Source organism: Cyclopterus lumpus, chromosome 2 (genome assembly GCF_009769545.1).
Source record: "Cyclopterus lumpus isolate fCycLum1 chromosome 2, fCycLum1.pri, whole genome shotgun sequence".
NCBI classification, from domain to species: Eukaryota; Metazoa; Chordata; class Actinopteri; order Perciformes; family Cyclopteridae; genus Cyclopterus; species Cyclopterus lumpus.
In genome coordinates this window covers 9,280,696-9,300,390 of record NC_046967.1, presented here as the reverse complement: position 1 = coordinate 9,300,390, position 19,695 = coordinate 9,280,696, and the positions used below count along the sequence as shown (strand labels likewise).

General features: G+C 47.0%; 1 protein-coding gene across 1 annotated transcript in view; it reads right to left on the bottom strand.

Annotated features, from left to right (window-relative positions):
* Positions 1-72: 72 nt before the first annotated feature.
* Positions 73-19,695, bottom strand: part of appa (amyloid beta (A4) precursor protein a) — a 29,650-nt gene continuing 10,027 nt past the window's right edge. Inside the window, exons 2-17 of the mRNA XM_034547763.1 lie at positions 15,410-15,577; positions 14,103-14,232; positions 13,748-13,860; positions 13,454-13,644; positions 12,750-13,087; positions 11,632-11,799; positions 8,748-8,881; positions 7,788-7,862; positions 7,551-7,709; positions 7,198-7,326; positions 7,003-7,102; positions 5,934-6,146; positions 5,789-5,842; positions 4,784-4,875; positions 3,191-3,337; positions 73-2,644 (exon numbers count right to left, since the gene is read on the bottom strand). Of these exons, the coding sequence (XP_034403654.1) occupies positions 2,543-2,644; positions 3,191-3,337; positions 4,784-4,875; positions 5,789-5,842; positions 5,934-6,146; positions 7,003-7,102; positions 7,198-7,326; positions 7,551-7,709; positions 7,788-7,862; positions 8,748-8,881; positions 11,632-11,799; positions 12,750-13,087; positions 13,454-13,644; positions 13,748-13,860; positions 14,103-14,232; positions 15,410-15,577 (2,313 nt within the window). The 3' untranslated portion in view covers positions 73-2,542. The remainder of the gene's footprint in view (positions 2,645-3,190; positions 3,338-4,783; positions 4,876-5,788; positions 5,843-5,933; positions 6,147-7,002; positions 7,103-7,197; positions 7,327-7,550; positions 7,710-7,787; positions 7,863-8,747; positions 8,882-11,631; positions 11,800-12,749; positions 13,088-13,453; positions 13,645-13,747; positions 13,861-14,102; positions 14,233-15,409; positions 15,578-19,695) is intronic.

Here is a 19,695-nt window from a genome sequence, read left to right as displayed (position 1 = left end):
CCAGACACCAAATAATTATAATAAAACAGGATGCAAGAAGAAAGCAGGTGTGCATTAAAAAGACTCAGCATCTGTATGTACATTCAAAACTTTATTATGGAATACAGTGTAGAAAGCGTTTTCCCAGTCAATGCAAATGGCCTGCACAATATTACACAGTGGAAAACAAAACCAATATATAACCCACGGGGAAAAAAAAAAAAAGATAGAAAGAAAATCCTGCTTCCTCTTCTACTCTACTGCCCTCTGTTGGGCTTCTAATGAGCACACTCTGAAAACCAAGGACCCACCCCACTGCAGCCTCCATATGAACACCATTTCCTCACAGGTCGTACTCGCCATTCGATGCATTAACGGAGTGAAGGGAGACTGCATTTATTTTCGATGTAATGTTGAGATGTTGACGAACCTTTAACATGAGCTAAGTGACTGAAGACTAATATTTCATCCCTGCTTTCACTTCCCCTGCCCCTTACTCGCTTGCAGGTCTCTCAATGGTGACACGCCTACAACCATCTATCGACAGGCGACGGTGCACTGCCTCTGAGGAGTCACGTGTGCGTTGATGGCGGAGAGGTGAGCAGCATGCCTGGAGGGAAAGGAAGGCAAAGGAGGGAGGGGAAAGTATGTGCTGGGGAGTGAAAATCCATTATATACACAGGCTGGCTGGCTATCCATCCGGAACTGCAAGTCATTTTCTCTCTACCTTGCCCTATCTCCTCCTCCTCCTCCTCCTCCTCCTCCCAGTACTCCACTTGTTCTACCAGCAAAATGATTACCAAACTAAAAAATAGACTGCGTCGGCTTACAACTGGACAAAACACCAGACTGAGAATGACAAAACATACACGCAGAGATAATCCTCACCCCATCCCCCATGCCTCCCATTTCTTTTTTCTCCGTTTCCCTTCCCGCTCCCTGTAACCTTCACGCCCACAACATGCCCTTTTCCAGAAAACAAAGTAACATGAAATCAACAAAAAAAGCAAAAAAAATAATATAGATATATATGTAAGGGGGTGATTTCTGAGAGCCCCTTATGCATTTTAACAATATATTTCAGAGAATGATAATAATATACAAACAGAGATGAAGCCAGCCCCCCTCCTGTATCTTCAGGAACGTAGCATGGTTTAAAAAAAAAAAAAAAAATGAACATAAGGAAAAAGAAAAGACATGAGGAACACACTTAAATTCCAAAATCACAGATCTCTTTTAAATGTGTATTTTACATGATATCAAAGCAGAGCCCGTTCATCTAGATTTATATATATTTTTCATCGTTTGAAGTCACGTGATCACGAGAAGATACTAAATGTACAATCTTGCTAGAATGACAATCTATACGTGAGAAAGGATCTCAAGAGAGAGCAGCGTTAAGATCTTGGGTTTCTTTTGTATTTTTTCTTTCCAAATCCTGTTGTCATTGATGTCATGCACTACATAGGAACAGCTAAGACTTCAGCATTACTTCAGTAACATTACACGCAATTTAAAAAAAGGACTTTACATCGGTTGACTTATTTATTTTTTTTCCCCTCCGTTTTCATTCTTTTTTGAAAAACAAAACTGGAAACGAAAAGAGAAAAAAACTCTAAAATAAAAAAACAGCTCATTCAGAATACACAATTATTACCGTCGTCGTCAACATATTCATTATCATCAGCATCTCCAAATATCCTTAAGAGCCTTGTGTGACTTAACACAGCCCAGCTATCATAAGAATAACTAAAGAAAAGAGGATGGAGGGGAGGGGAGGAGGAGGGGGAGGAGGAGGAGGGGGAGGGGTTACTTCAGTGTAGACTGTAGAGTGAGTGCAGTAGTGGTGCAGTTAGTGGGGAAACACTGGACTTCATTTAGAAAAATAATGTGGCCTGATTTAAGCCTACTTTCATTATATTATCATCACAAAGAATATGATAGAATACGTCAACATTTTTGAATAATGATGTAAAATGCCAATTTGACTAAATGAGGCCCAGGGGTCAGCGTGCGCCAAAAATCCCACTGATCAGTGGTCAGATTTGCCGACACAAGTGCACACCTAAAGCCGTCCCACGCCAAAAAACCCAGACTATACACTGGCCCTGAATCAGCGTGGAGAGAAAGCGCTTCTTTTCCCCCGGAGGGAGGGTTTGTTTCAGTGCGCTGGGGGCGGGGCCTTTTTCTCTTTCCATACGCCAGCAGAGACGGAGACGGAGCGACGTGTAGAAACACCTTCCTTTAATTAAAAAGGCGTCTCGCTCCGATAAAGTTAACAGACATGGTGCAAACCGGCTTGGCCACAGTGTCCGCCCAGGCAGAAATGAAAGAGAACCCTGGCTACAGTCGCTCCAGTATGGCCGTAACTGACTATTTCAGTGACTCCATCATCTCAGCCACACTGCCTTGTAGAGACGTGGGGCTATTCGAGGGGAGAGGGGGTTGGGAAGGAAAGGGAGGGGAGGGGAGGTGTTTGATGTGTGGGAGGAGATGTCTGTGTGTGTGTGTGTGTGTGTGTCTGTGTGTGTTTTATGTGTGCGGTGTAAATGTGACATTCTCCTCAGTTCTGCATCTGCTCGAAGAACTTGTAAGTCGGGTTCTCGTAACCGTTCTGCTGCATCTTAGACAGGTGGCGCTCCTCGGGTGTGACGGCAGCGTCCACCTGGAGGGGAGCCAGAGAAAGGGTGGGGGGAGGTTAAACACATGCGCCCACACGCCCACACACACACACACACACACTCATGTGGTGTTTACTAATGTAAAGACAATCTACATTTTAAGACCTTTTAAATGCTTCCTGGAAGAGTAATCGGAAAAAATAGAGAAACACCGCTGTCATAACTTCTGCATTTAAAAAAAAATTAAACTGCTAATGAAAGTTCTGGAGTGATAAATGAGGATAATTAAAAAAAAGGGACAGGAAATTAATTGTTAACTGGCATTAATCTCATCAAATCGAGTGAGCAGATTGCAGAGTGTACAATACCATCCCAACACAACCTTTTTAACCCTTTTCTTCAGACTTTGAGAACGCCTATACACCCGATACGGTGCAACTGAAAAGCAGCTTGCACTCACATGTGCGTGCACGTGCACGGCGTCACCCCCCCACACACACCAGATTGACTGGCGTCGAGAACAGCATGTACACAGCGCACACACACACACACACACACACACACAAACACACAGGTCAGCTGTTTCCCACCTCGATGACTCCGTGGTGGATGGAGGTGTACTGCTTCTTCCTCAGCATCACCAAGGTGATGACGATCACGGTTGCTATGACGACGCCTCCAACCATCAGGCCGATGATGGCGCCCTTGTTGGAGCCCACATCCTCCGCGAAGAAGACCTGCAGGGAGGTGAAGGACGGATAGTTTGTCACGTGACCCGCCAGTCAGATCGCGGTGGTTTTCATCGAGTTTTAATGCACACCAAGGACACCAAGGACACCGTGGACACCGTGGACACCGTGGAAATGATGTGCCACTGTGTGCCTATGGCACTGCCAAGTAATGAGTGGGGTTTCAGCACAGCGGGCTCGAGAGTTAATGGTTTGCATGTTACTTCTCCCAGAGATCTAATGAGTTCCAGGCTCTGCTTCCACTTTCATTCCAGCGCCTTTGAGTATCCCTTGAAGGATGAGAATGCTGCTGACTTTTTCAGAGTTTTTTTCCCAGCTAACCCAAATCATTTTTGCAAGCGCATGCTGTGCATAATCACCAGTGCATTTCCTAACATGTACCTGATTTTGTCATCAGAGAGGCAAATTTAGCTTGGAAACAACTGCGGGGGAAGAAAGACGCAGCGCATAAGACACTACGCGGTCTGTCAGGTGACTGGTTTCTGAGGGGTTCTTTGCTGGTGGGGGGATTTTTGGCTGTCAGGTGATTTATAGAAAGCAGAGCACACTGATGCAGTATGACACAGCTCCAATACAATACTAAGACACGTGATTAAAAGTAAAAAAGCAAATGAAGGCCGCGCCTCCTCCGTTGCGGATTACGCTGCTCAATGGAGCTCATAAATGGACTTCTGAAGAAACAACTCCTGACGACGCCAGCAGGGATAATCGGACGGAAACCTTCCCAGCACCACTAAAATGCAGATATTCGTACAAAAAAACAAAAAAAAACACATCCTGCTCGTGTCAAAACACGACAGTGAGTGTGGACTTAATTTCAGCCTCCTCCAGATTGATCCTGCAGAACGCTGATTGGGGTCACGGTGAATATCAAATTAAGGCGTTGACTCAAGGTGGCAGCCTGACACACTGGCTGCTCATTGTGAATGCAAAAAATGTGATATGTAATAAAATGTAGGGATTAAGGAGATTAAAGCCGTTAGGTGAGAGGAATAAGGTACGCGGATTTGGATTTGACTGAGGACGGATTGAGGTTTTTGTGCTGGTATTACAATACCGGATGAGATTAATGAATGAATGCAGAACGGGGTTAGAGCCCAGTAGCGTTGCAGCACCTGTGGAACGACTAGAAAAACACAGCCGCACATTAAAGTGAACTTTGATCAGAGGACAGTGGAATTTAGAGGGGAGCAGGAGTGTGACGCACACATTAGCGCGGTTGTCTCCATGGACACACGTCTCCATGGCGACAACCTTGAGAGTTTCCCATGAGGACGAAGCGGCGACGTGGGCCTGACGGTGCCTGCGTGTGTACTTAAGGAGCAAGAGAGGGCAGTAAATCACCTTAATGCGTGTCTGCATGCTTGTGCGTCTTTCTCTCTGCTTAGTCTGCAGATGTAAATGGATCGGTGAATATCAAATCAGTTTGTTTACCAGTTTCTGGTGGTGGACTTCGTATTCGGTGCTCTGCCTGTCCTCCGTCTCCATCCGCAGCTCAGGAACAGCTTCCATCTTCATTCCAGTCACTGGCAAAGGAAGGAAGAGGACCATCTATTATGGATGGTGACACTCGGCCGCTTTCTCCTTCTCAAACCCACTCGCTAAAGCGGGACGGACAGCCGAGTGTTGGACGTCACAGCGGCATGAATTGAACAGCGCACGTATACGTACGGCGCAGCATTAGCGGCACAGTGCTCATGGGCCCTGCATCTCCAACCTAACCGCCTTAATGGAGGTCAAGTGGAGTTGGCTGTGTGCAAACAACGGCGGAGAGAGAAGGCGTGATGGTGGAAAAATACTGTGTTGACTTTATTGCAAGGCTTTACTTCAAAGCATCCTTTCATGAGACATTACCTAACCTGAGGAAATATGCTTTTATTATCAGCCTGGAAGCTACTTTTAACAAAGCAACGATTGTTAAAGTTCACATGCGACTAGTCATGATCTGTAGTACAATACACACATTACCTACATACGTTTATATAAGTTCCCATGACTGTCTAGATATGATTAATTCATTTACGGTTTATAATTAAATAATTCACTAATGCTTTTTAGTGCAGTTATGAGCCACTATTACTTAGCTTTTGGGTTGTCAGGTTGTGAAAAACACATTTAGCTGGCGAGCTGTTCACAAGTCACTAATTAAAAAGAGTCATGCGGTTACACATGTTTATAATACTTACGAATCCCCCGTTTTATTACAAGCCATTGGATAAAGTTAGCGAGCAACTATGAATGTACATGAGATGTTCCACAACCTGGCGACTCAGACGTTCCTTATTTATGGTTTACTACCAATCTATAAATCATCAGTGAATCAGCTGTTTAACACTTTTTGTGTTCGTAGCTTCGCGACCTGGTGGGCAGGGTGTGACAGAGTCGACAGCATAATATCTGCAGGCATTTCTACATACATATCATAGTGGGTGTACCAACCTGTCCGTGTGGGAATGCCTCTGTCAAGACTGGGGCGAGAGTCCACTGGCTCAACTAGAGAGAGAGCAAATACATTTTGAGTGTCATTTTTTTTAATCAACTTTGAACCAAAATGTAATCAACAACCCGGTGCTTCAGTGAGTACCCTGGTTGTCAGTGTTGGGCTGGTTGAAGCTCTCAGGGTGGATGAAGCCGACTCCGCCCAGGCCAAGCGTGTCCTCCTGGGGCAGCAGGTCGCTCTGGCCGTCTCCCAGCTCCTGGTCGGGCATCAGGGCGTCGTTGCCGTAGCTCACCCTCACGTCCGTCTGCAGGTTGGCCAGCTGCTGGGCCATCTCCGTCTGCTCCCTCTGCAGAAGCTCTGGATGGAGGAAGGAAAGAGAGAGAAAGGTCAGAGGGCACAAGAGAAACGGAAGTAGAAAAAGGAAAGGAAGGGAGTTTCACTTCATGCATCAAACGTCTTGTATCTTGGTTAGTTTCCACATAAAATGCTCCCTATGGGGAGAATATGATCAACGAAAGAACACTTCCTTTGATAATTAGAATTGACAAAAGGACAAGTGTTTCTATTTCTGCTTGAAGAAAACATTTGATGCCATTCAATGACCCAACTGTTGCTCCATCAAGAGGGACAGACAGCGAAATGTTATCGAACACGGTGCCGTTCCTTCTGTTTATGTTGGTTCCAGTGTGTGTTTTGCCGGGGCAGCACAGACTGTGACAGTCTCCGAGACGGAGACACAGATGGCCGCGTGACGCACACAACTCCAATAAACCCAAAAACCTACAGAAAACCTAGTGAATGCAGAAGCGGAAGGGGGGGGAGGGGGTGGGGGGGGGGGGGTTATCTTCCCGGCAAACAGTTTCATTTGACTCTGAACAGAAGAATTAGGCCAAATTGCTCCAATGCCCTTATCAACACAAAAAGATTGCATTTTTTGGGGGAGCTGGAATTCAGAGCATTCAATCTCTCCATAACATGTAGCACAATCAGGATGTTGTGTCTTCTAATTTATCGTTCTCATGCCAGGGTCAACAGTCGCATTTTTACGGTCTTGTCTCTCGGCCGACACTGTCTCTCTCAGCTGATATGGCCTTTCCAACTTTCACAGTTGCACTTATATACAGTATATATATATATATATATATATATATATATATATAAATTGGATTCTATTTTAACCAGAGTGTCTTCATTGTCACGACGACAAACTCACCGACTTGGTCCTGGATGTCGTTGGCCACACCGGGCACCTTGTAGAGAAGTCCCAGAGACTGGTTCATACGCTCCTCAATGACACGCAGGTGGGTCAGCACCTGTTATGCACACACACGCACATAAGTAAATACAAAACTGCATCCGTCCCCCAAACCCCCCCCGCGTAGCATATCTAGTAAAGAGAGCACGCTACCTGAGGTCTGATCTGCGCGGCCTTCTTGGGATCCACCATGCGGACGTGTTCAAAGTGTTTGAGGGTGTGCTGCCGGTCCTTCTGCTCGGCGCGCACATACTTCTTCAACAGGCTGAAGACGTGGCGAGGCTGCAAAAGACGATGACGGGTGGTTCAGAGCGGAGGAAGGACGGGGCGATATATATATTTATACACGGCGTGGATCAGGAAGAAAACAAACGCAATTCAAACTAAACAGAACACAAGCGTAATACTTATTCATGAATGGCAGCCGGTCAGATTCAGGGAGCCCTGAAAACATCTCACTTCAAACCAAAAGAGAACGGCGCTGCTGAACCGTGTGTATAGCGTACCCTGGGTGGGTTCTGCTGCAGCGCCGTCAGGTAGCTCTCCAGAGCCAGCCGGCGGCGGTCATTCAGCAGCGCCTCCACCCGGGCCATGTGGGTCTCCACCAGCTGCTGCCGCTCGCTGGCCGCCTCCTGCTCCAGGGCCTCCACCTTCTCCTGGAAACGCTGCACACGTTGCAACATATTAGATCAAACAAGGACGCGACGTTGGGCGGGTTTGGTACCTGCATGTGGACGTCTTACCTGGATGACGGCCTTCTTGTCAGCACGGGGAAGATTCTTCGCTTCCCTCTCGGCCTCCTCCCACTCTCTCATCACCTGGGTACAACAAGGTCAACCTCCTTTATCTGTCGCAGGTTGATTTCACACTCGAGTGAAACATCCCGTTTTGCTTTTTGTGGCGCCGGTCGGAAATCTGACATTTTACACACATCTGGGCTGCAGGGGGCAAATATCAGCTCCTTCTGGTGTGTGGAAATAATCCTTTCTGATTGAGAATGTTTGCTTTTTTTTTTTTTTTAAATCACTGGGGGGGATTTACGCGCTAGGTCAAAGTGCAGTAGAAGTCCCAAATCAACAGTTTCTGTTCCCTTTTTGGTCAGTTTCGTCCTCTCTCACTCACGGGGGTTCAACCCAGGCTTTTACCAAACACATGACAAGAGTATCTGTAAGGATGAAGTCAACTGTGTGCAATCAGATGAAACTGCGCCTGTAGCTACCCAGGCTGAAAAATAAAAAGCTATCTCGAGCGGTGCTCAAACAGCGCTTTTAGAGCCACTAGGTTGTTATTGCTCTCGTCTGGAGCTTTGAAAGTGTGACGTTGCTGTGGACCATCTGTCTCTCTGCCGGAGCGCGAGCCGGTTGATTAAAGAACACAATTAAAGTTGAATTGGCTCGGTGGGATTACCCGGGAGGGATTTTAAAAAGCGCACCTATTCGTTTTTTTTTTTAACTTGACACACCTTTTCTCCCTCTATTTTCAATTCACAGGGGGGGAAAAAGAAAAATGTCTGTCTTCTCTCGGCAACAAAGAAAATCCTCCAATCAGTTCTCCCTGCTTAGCAACCGTTACGGATTCATGTGTACGCAGTGACTGCTTTCAGGCTACTGAACTATTACAAAAGACCATTAACAGCAAAAACATAAAATCCTCATTTATTCCCTTTGCTTCCTTCTTCCTTCCCCTCCCCTCTTCGTCAGTACCTGGGACATCCTCTCGCGGTGCTTGGCCTCCAGGCTCTCTTTGGCCTTCTGGAAGTGGGCGTGTTCGTTTTCATCGGCAGGCGTCTCCAGGTAGTGGTCCACGGCGTCGGGGGAGCTGGGCGTGGCTGTGGGTACTGCATGAAATGGAAGTAGAGGGAGATAAAGAGGAGGCAAGAGGATGAAAAGACTTCTTTTTATTACACGCTTTTTATTTGGAGTATCTGAAATGGGTTAATAGGGTTAGTGTGGGTATCAGGAGACAAGGGAGATAAGACAGCAGCTGTAGCTGGAAGCGAGCGCCTTCCAAAAAGCAAACAAATGGATGCTTCAGATGACCCGTAGTCTTTTGTAGAAGAGGGACAAAACCCATCTCTCACTTATGTAACTTCATTCAGAGCGTGACGCGGCTCTCATGCCAAAAAACACCGACGCTGGAATTCATCCTCTGGGCTCAAAAAGCGACGGGATTTGTAGTCGACTTACCAGCAAGAAATATAAATGGACCACATAAAGCGTGAAAACGTGGATTTAAATCCGTGGAAAGTTGATTATCCTCCACAAGTATGCCATCAAGAGGGGCTGGTGGTACGCGTGTGATTCTGTGTGTGTGTGTGTGTGTGTGTGTGTGCATGCGTGAAGGTCGCACGTCATGTGAAATCGGTTACGTCTGATGAGAGAGCGCATGACTGCGCAAGACACAAAAACAACGGGGAGATGTGATTCACTTTGACCGAAGCCGAGTGCTTTGCGAGCCGGCGTTCCTCAAAAATCATTTAAAGGATCGCTTCTCCCCAATTAGGATTCCTCACTTCCCCTCCAGTGGTACCGTGCAGACAGTTTGGGTTTCATCGGCGCTCTGACTATCCATCTGCTCTCAGAATTAGTTCAATTCAACACAACCGGTGTCCCTGTCACTCTGGATAATCCACACAACACGCTGTCAACAGCTTTTCATTGGGACTATTTCTTTGGTGGAAAGATCGGAGGTAAGTGAACGTAAACGGGTGAACCAACCCCGGAACTTTTCACGGGACACTTGCTGCAGGACTCTCCCCGTGTACAACTTTTAGGACTAGTGATCGCTTTTGTCAAGACACGAGAGTGACCTACGCTGTATGAAGATTACCTGGATTATCACTGTAATCTTCATATGCGTTATGTTTACAAATGTGCTCAAATACCAGTTGCACTGAGGCGGTGAATAGCTGTTAATTGACCACACAAGGCAAGTGTGTGTGTGTGTGTGTTTCTATGGGTTTGTGTGTTAGAAGACACTGCGGCACTTTCTCCCTTCCACTACACTCAGCAGAGCAGAAATCCCACATATAAACACACACGCACACACGCACACACGCACACACACACACACACACACACACACACACACACACACGCACGCACACAAACACACACCATGGATAAAATTAGATCACAATATAGGGAGATGGAGATAACATGACTCCATTTTGCTGCAGGGCAGATTGTGCACTTCTTGCAGACACACACACACACACACACACACACACACACACACACACACACACATATCAAGTGAGGTCACTGAACCTTACACAACACCAAAATCAGCATCAGAGCCAAACACTTAAACCGCCTTCCTCTCCCCATCTATAAACACACAACTCCCCTCTGTGTACATACACCTCACACACACACACTCTTTCACACACACACACACACGCACACACACACACACAGTCTCTTCATAATGAAAAAAAAAAGAAAAAGAAAAGCCAGATGAAAAATAGGTTGGCATTTGAAGCCGGAGCGACTGTTTGAGATCCAATCACTTCACTTTGTGACTGAACGATCACGTCTGGCTCTTCAGCAAGTAGCGAGAAAATACCTTTTCTTTCAAAAAACCTCAAAGCCAAATATAGCAACACGGTGCGAATAAACCATCAAGCAACCGTCCTCATTCTCAGCGGCGCCGCTGATAATCAATCATCACAATGTCGAAAGCCAGGTACGCAGGAGTGTAATGATGCATTGATGAATTTTTCCTTACCGAGGAAACGTTTTGCATTTCAAAAAAATTGCAGCGGGGTAATTTGACATCTGATTGAAGTGAATGTATTGAATTAACCAGAACCTACATTTCCTCAGTGACACATGTGGAATAATGTAAGCAAGCCCAGGAGTGTGAAGACAATGTGCAGGAGGTACAGCGCTAAATAATTCCTGCCTGGACGGTTTTAAAGCTCATATTCACGTTAAAGAAATACATACGTTAGTAAATGAAATGACTGTAATCATAGTGGATGCTATAGGACAACAACATGGCTAGAAAATTATACGGCGTCATTGAGCCTTTAAAGCAACCGGTCCATGAAAATGGATCTGTATCGACGCGCCGTAGCGATATCGCTTTTGGTGCCACGTTTCACGACTTCATTCTCATGGAGATCAATAAATTAAACTTGTTCTGAAATATCAAACATCGTCACTGAGGATTCAGAGAAGCCATGTTGTGGGGTGCAGTTTTGCTTTTTATCGCTTCCGCTTCAATATTTCTGCTGACACGTGCCTCCGGGCTCTCGAAAGCAAGGTCCAGTGGTCCAAAGTGAGCCGAGAGGGCGACAGTGAAGGGGAGCAGACGGTCGTTGGGCTCGGTGGACTCAAGAATCCACGAGGGATTAGTCTGTTTTTAGTGCAAACACATTTATTTGTGACAGACACAGAGAGAGAGAGGCGGCGGGGGAAAAGGTTAGCCAGGAAATGGAGCTGACAGGTAGGGAGCGTCTAGAAGAGAAGCATCTGGCAGCTGGTGGACAGCTTGGAAAAGGGGGCGGCGAGTAAAAGCGAGGGGTTAGAGACGAACCGGCGGGCTGGCCCGAGGTTCGCCGCTGTCGGGGGCGGGACTTACTGACGCTGCTGCAGACAGACAGGCAGTACTCCTCTGAGTCAAAGTTATTCCTGTTGCCTCCGCAGCCGCCGTAGATAAACTGAGCACAGCGGCCCTCCTGGTGGTCAAAGTACCAGCGGGACAGCATGGCCCGGCATGGACCGGTCTCGGCATTGGCCCAGCACACATCTTGGAGGACACACACACACACACACACACACACACACACTTCGTCATCACTCACAGAGCAGGACACGGACACAAAAAAGTCTCTTCCGCTCACCAGACATCATGTAAGTGCCTCAAGTATGTCCACTGATGAAATATGACACTTAAATCCACGGCCAAGGAACATTTTTAAAATGCTTTATGTCACATACAGTAGCATGTGAAAAAAGCCAGGTTCAAATGTACAATTGTAACACAGAAGAAACAAGAGGCGGAACAACCGGTTCTGACTCTAATGGAACGAAGCTAATGAAAGCTCTGAAATGATTGATGAGCACAATAAGAAAAATGACAGCTGGGAAATTAATTGTTGAGGATCGTGAAGTTCAATTGTGTTTAGGGAAGAGAGAGAGAAGCATGTTTTGTATGTTGTACGACTAAAAGCTTGTTCCACACTAATCTACATGAAAAGAAACCTGTCATCTGGTCCACAAAATCAAAAATACATGTTTTTCCTCTTATTCGTCCATTAGTTGCCACGTTTTGGAGATGTTGGATGTAGAGAAGTCTGTTTTCTCTCAAATATAAAAAGGAACTAGATGACAAATCCCCAAAAGGTAAATACAAAATAAAAAAAACTCAACAGCAGTGTCTTCTTTTCAGAAACCATGACCCAGTTATTCAAGATAATCCACAGACCTCGTTGTGAGCCGTTTCATGTCGGAACTAGTTTCTCTCTACTGAACTACACACCCGCCAACCGTGTCACGGCGCATTAGGAAGTAAATAGCGAATACAACTGCGGGTAAGAGGACAAATATGCACGTTTGATTTGGGGTGGACCGCCTCTTTAAAATAACTTTTACGAGGCTTTTCAATGACGTCCTGATACCCTGCTTATGAAAAGATAACATGAGGTCTATTTATAAACGGAAGATCAGCATCAGAACTAGACTAGAAATGCTCCTCACCCCTGACAACCTCTTCCACAGACTCGGTGGTGGTGGTAGTGGTGGTGGTTGTCATGGCAACATTGGTGGTGGGCTCGTCGGCGTCATCGTTGTCGTCGAGCGTGTCGACGATATCGTCGTCGTCTCCATCATCCTCCTCCTCCTCTTCTTCCTCCACCACCTCTTCATCCTCCTCTCCGTCTCCATCCTGGTCGTTGTCGAGCACATCCTCTTCCTCCTCCTCTTCCTCGTCATTTTCCTCAGCCACCACCTCCTCCTCCTCCTCTTCCTCATCCTCCTCTACTACAGATGGTCTGGCTTCCTCTTGCTGCTCCGCTGGCTCTGGCTCCCGCACCATACTGGGAGGGAAGCAGAGAGGGGGGTAGGGAAGGAAAGGTAGAAAAATGAAGGAAATGGAGTGAGGGGACATATGGAGAGAGCAAGAGCAAATGGGGGAAGGAGAAGTGACAGAGGAAGAGGGATGAGGACATAAGGAAGGTGAGAAGAGGATGAATGTGAAGGAGGGAAGAACAAAGACTTTAAATTACAACCAACCTGCAGTTTACTTCCAAGGAGAGAAATATATCCTCGTGGCAAAGGTCTAAAATGAAAGTGTCCGTATCTCTGATCATCTGAGCGCTGATGTATTACTCTGCTGCTGCCTTGGCCTCATTTATCTGTCTGTGTGTGTGTGTGTGTGTGTGTGTGTGTGTGTGTGTGTGTACCCGTTGTCAGAGTAATCAGTCTCCGCTCCACCCCACCAGACATCAGAATCATCAGCGTCCCGCTCGGCGCTGTCAGTGTCGCGCTCCGCCTCAGCGGGACAGCACACAAACTCCACTCCTCGGAAACGGTCGATGCCACACGGCAACAGCATCCCGTAGTCGTGGAGATTCATGGTGCGGTCTCCGCAGGACTACACAAGTACACACACACACACACACACACACGGGCAAAGATTAGATCAGTAACTGTTCCTGCTCGCCGCTGCAGTAGCGCTGGTGAAGGTGTGCACTCACCTCCTTGGCCACGGTGTGCCAGTGCAGGTGGCTCTCACACTGGTCCATACGCTCCTGGTGCAGGAACTTGCACTTGTCAGGAACGAGCAGCGCGTCGCTCACAAACTCTCCCACTGCAGCACAAAGACATCCATATTTATAATTCATACACATTGGGCCCTCTTGATTGACTGAAAACACATTTCAACCAACACTGATGACTCCCGTAATGCATAGCTGACTCCCGACCCCTTGGTTGCTATGGTAACTCTTGCCCTGTAGTAACCAGGAGCAATATAGAGATCTCGTTGGTTTTTCCCAAAACAAATTGAACACTGAAAGCTGTGGATCAGTGAAACACACACGGGGGACTCACCCAGGCAGCGGTAGGGCACCACGATGTGGATGTGACTGCGACACTGCTTGCGTCCCTTCTTGCACCAGTTCTGGATGCTGATTGGCTGGTTGGCCTCCACCACATTGGTAATCTGGAGCTCTGGGTACACCCACACACACACACACACACACACACACACACACACACACAGCATTATATGCATCGTAAACGAGACGCGGCAGAATGAGGGTATGGTTTCGTCTGCGGTGAGCATTTGTTTGTTTCCAGTGGTAACAATGGAGGACTCATCTTCCCTTTTATCCTATCTCGCATGCTTTTCTGAGAAATCTCATTTTGCATCACTTCTGTCAACACCCTTTTTTTCATTTCTTTATCTCTTACATTCGTGCAGCGATAGCCTACAGTACATTGCTGGAATATTCCCCAAAGACATGTGGTCTTGTGGTTGGAGGTTTACAGAGGTTCACTGTGTTGCATTTGTGCGTTTTGGTTTGGTTATCTTCTCGCTGCCTAATTAAAAGCCATCCAGAGCTTTTAAAGTAACGTCACATGGACTTAAGCAGCTTGTTCACTGAGCCGCGTTTCAGCGTCGTGTCATCCTGCCAAATTGGGGATTTCGGTGAATAAAAACAAATCTGCCAGCAGTCCCCGTTACCCACTCATGATGGACTTCTGTGCTCTTATCTCCTCTCAAACCGGCAAAAACAAATTCCTCCGCTCGAATATCCTCAGCCGTTTGTGCTTTGGGTGTGTGCGTTCTGTTTGTAAAGAGGACAGAAAGTGCATGTGCATGTTTTTGGTACCACCTCGGTTTGAAAAGAAAGATGTCTCACTCGCCCAAACGCACCAAAACATCTAATTGTAAATCTGCTGGAAAAACTAAATTAAGATAATCAAATCTTGCTTGTTGCACTGCCACCTGCTCAATCCAACTAAAATGCCATGACTATAAAAGGTTTATTATCGGGGCCCATTGTGCACTCAAAACGAAATAAACACTGGGTAATTACAGTTTAAGTATTCCATATATATATATCAGCACACGTGGCCAAATGAAAGACGCTTTCCAGGCATGTGACGCACTAAAAATTATTACAAATTGTCTGGGGAGGAAATTACCTCTTTAATCCCCGCTGCAGCTGGAATTTTACCTTCACACTATTAAATGTTTGTTCAATACTAGCTGCCATTCACCTTTTCCACGCCCCCTTTTAGGCGCGATACTATAATACATACGATACAGATTCATATCAGCTTTAAAAAGGGTGGATGAATATGATGGTGTAATAATTCCACGGGGGAAATAAACCGTTTTAACACTTTACCTCCTGGCAGTACTGCAGGATGCCCTCCTTGGTGCCGATGCAGCTCTTGGTGCCCGAGGGGTCCGGCTCCCACTTGCCGCTCTGCACGTTGATGTGCATGTTGAGTTTGCCGCAAAACATGGCCACCTGGGGCTCTGCCAACAGACCCATAGAAACATCGGTAGGCACCTAGGGGTGGGGAGGGAGAGATTTAATGACATGTACCACTCGTGTCTTCTGGAGCACTTGCGCTGAAAAAGACGGATGCAATTAAATTTCATTACTCAGATAGGAGGGGGGGGGGGGAGATTAGCATGTAAGATGAAAACTAAGATGAGGTGAGCTGGTTCAAGATGTGAGGAGCAGGGAGAGAGAGCGAGAGGGGAGTAGGAACAAACTCTATTCTATTTCACATCGTCGGCTATAATCTTAACGCTTAACCAGCGCTAGCGTCACGTTCAGGGCCGTCCGCTCGTGTTCGCCATTGGGTGTCCGTCAAGTGTGCAAAAGATCTCACTGAGAAATGACGTGCGGACAGAGCAAAGAGAGGGTGGTGGACGTCGAAAATCAATAGCCTTGGAGGAATAAATTGCCTCAAACAACGGGCCTGGAGCAAATCAATCCGTTGTTTATGATGTCCATGCACACACACACACACACACACACTCTCAACCACCCTGTGCAATACCATTTATGGGAACGGTGTACATCTCTGTGCCCATGCTGGCTTTTTCTCGGGGACGGCACAGTGTTTATATAACCCCGCTGTCGATTCATTTGGTTGTTGTTGTTTTTCCTCCCCGTCAGGGCAGCAACACAGAGAGCAAGCTGGCTGGAGGCAAGGGGAGTGTGTTTGTGTGCGTGTGTGTGTGTGTGTGTGTGTGTGTGTGAGCGAACATGTGCTTGACAGAGGAAGGCCGCCTTTGGCACGAATGTGTTCAGTTTTGTGTTCATTTCTGTGTTGATTTGAGCGTGTGCGTGCCTGTGTGTGTGTGTGTGTGTGTGTGTGTGTGTGTGTGTGTGTGTGTGTGTGTGTGTGTGTGTGTGTGTGTGTGTGTGCGTGTGTGTTATTGCCGTCTGCCTGCATGAGGAGGTGTTGTGCTCCCTGAGGAGAGGAGGTGCAGACGAACCACTGAATGTCTGCATTGTACTGGCAAATGAGCGAGAACAAAATGGGAGGGAATACAGGAGGGGGGGGGGGGGGGGGTCGATAGAGGGAGGGCGGAGAGGGACTGTCGCCATTGTGTGCTCCCTAATCTTGTTAATGGTTCTGAAGGCCCTGGCAGGCAAACAAATGTTGTTTTGTGAGACGGATAGCATATTTTCTCCTCCAGACTTGATTGTCTCCAAGCAGCCGGGGGCAGAGAACTCTCTCAGTATGAGGACAGCGAGGTGGGGGCCATCGATTCAGCTCAAATGTTTGGATCGATTTAGCCGGCATGTATCTGGTGTTTTTGGAGGAAAATAAACTTTACTAGCTTTCATTATATTGAATTTAAAAGACATTGACAGAATGCATCCACTTGGCAGAAGAAGACCAGGCAGCGTTCTCATGCCTATTATAACATTTTAGATCGCACCTAATATTTTGTACAGCCTCCATAAGTGAAACTGTAAGGGTTGTGACAGCTGCAAAATATAAATTATATTATTTTATTATATACACACAAACAGAGAACATTTTCTGTCAATCAAGACAGTTAACAAAATGTTCTACTTGTAGGAGCGTTGCCACAAAAAAAAAAGAAAAAAGGTGTGAATTCATATTGAGAGTCGCTTTATTTCTGGAGTTTAGTGGCAACGTTCATCAATCTGCTCGGTTCACATTTTGTCACGTTCTCGTGAGATATTGATATTCATCCGCTGCCAGGCTGTGTTTAATGGCTGTCATGTATTCTGAAGAGCTGATATGGTGTATATAGTATAATGGTCCCTCAATAACATACTTGTGTACGCCTTGGAGGCGGAGCCATTCACTGCAGTCAATGAGGGTTAAAAGATCACAGATCAGCTCCCACTCCCACGGGGTCGTACATGCACCTGCAAAGCTCACAGGCCAACATGCCGAGCATGGAGGTCAGTGAGCCCCTCCTCAGCTCCAACACACGGCAACTTCTACACAGTGTTGACACCGGGCCATCTGCACCTCGTCGGGTTATTTAGAGGTTTTTCGCCACTCGATTCCCACACTACCATCTGTGAGTGAGGAGCGCCCAACGGGGAGCAGATCAAATCCCGTCCTGCTCATTAACAGTTAAACCCAAGGGCGGAAAGTTTTCAAATAATCTCTTCTTTTTTCATTTTTTTTTTAAGAGGGAAGAAAAGTTGTGTGCGTGTGTGCTATCTTTTAATTAATTCACTTTCCCCGGTGCCCGGTTTCATTTTGACCTTATCTGCTCACCCTCTGGCCTCTCCCTGTCGCTTATTGAAAGAGATAAACCAACTTCCTCTCTGCTCGAGGCACAGGTAGTTAAATCTGAGCCAACTGCTCTCGCTGACATTCAAATTCTTTGTGTCACCCTCTTTTGGCTGGCAAATCCTATCCTTGCCAATCGCTCACGCTTCTCCTTCCTGCCTCTCAGTCTCTCCATTGCTATCTCCCCACCGCTCTGTCTTCTTCTTCTTCTGGAGTAGGAGGAGGAGGAGGGGGAAGCGGGTGGGGATGGGGGTGGGGATCAGCCAAGCCTTCGCTGCAAGCTTATAAATCAGAGTCCCGGCCCGATGGCGGAGGCAGGAGCAGGAGGAGAAAGTGAGAGGAAGAACAATAACCACAATGGCCAGAGACGGGGAGAGATTGGAGAACAGTTGAATCGGACAATAAGCCTTCGGGCTCGAGCAGAAGGTCAAGCGCTCTGTGAAACCGACAGGATGTGGGCATGCAGGGCCGGGGACAGAGAGGGAGGCTGATGGAAAGTCACGGAAGGCTTAAAAAGATTGGTAATTCTGGTCAGAGGGAGAGAGAGAGAGGTATTCTTTTTTTGTAGAAAAGGACGAGTGCACCGCCGGTCAGTTAAAGCTCAGTGCGTCAACGATTTCCAAAAATCGGCACTGATTACACCGTGTGCAGAAATAATCACTGCAATCACCACGGGAGAGAAGATAAGAGCGCTGAGGGGGAAAAGGCTCGCTTTTTTTTCTCTCTCCCTCAATGCCGGGACGCTAGAATGTACCCTGAAGGAGCGACAGATGGACTCAAAGAAGGGTCGGACTGACAAATGGCGAGACACGTCGGCAGACAAAATGTATAGAAGGAGACACCAGGCTTCCCTCTTCTCCTTCTCTCTCTCTCTCTCTCTCTCTCTCCGTCTTTATCCGAAGCTCAGCTCTGGTTCACGTTGCTGCCAGTCTGCCAGCCGGTCTTCCTGCGGGGAGGGGAAGGAGCCGTAATCTGGGCACTGAGGATTAGGACGGCAGCCCGGTCTGGAGAAATATCCCCCTTTGGTCTCAATCTGGCATGATAGCCATCGCCGGAACGACAGGGGGAATAAGCCAGGGGAGAGGAGGCTGATGCTCCATCAGATTGACCGCGAGTCAATTAACGTCAGCAGAAAACCTCCGTTGCATATTGCTTGGCGTGCTGCTGCTGCCCCCCCACCCCCCCAAAAAAAACACAAATTACAAGGGATGCAAATAAAGCCCTGATCCATCAAAAATGTTCTCCGGCCTCTTGCCGCTCTTATTAATCACACGAGTTGATGAAACGCACGGGTCGACAAAAATGAGAGCAACAAAAAAAAAAAGAATAAAAGAAGTGTGCTGCCGGGAAGAAGCTGGCAAAGCCAGAACACATTCACCAATAAAAAAGAGAATCGAAAGCCGGGTATAGATCCATGCCCATGTTTTGGTGGGCCACTTGCAAATAAATGGGTCAAAATCAAGTCAGCCACGGAAAGCGAATAGAGACTTTAAGCCAGTGGGCCCGCTGACCCATATGGGAGCACGCAATTAGGTTGCAAATAGCCCATGTCCAAGTTGTTAAAGCTCGGCAATGCAATGATGGTTTTTAAAACGACACGACGCAGTCAATGTCCTCATGATAATTCGAGGTTGAAATTAAATTACTTTCCCTCCCCCCAGAGGGAGGCTCATAAAAAAAGGAAAACAAATTATTCTTTTTCTTTTAAACGCAAAACAGACCAAACCAACAATCTAATAATGTAATGCAATGACATACAAGTTCGCAGTACTAAAGCGATTAAAGTCCGATTATTTGCTACTGCAATTTGACGGAGTGGTCCGCTGCCCCAAGGAGGTTTACGACGGGCACGATGGGGGTCCGCATGAGCCGTTGTTACACCCCGATTCAG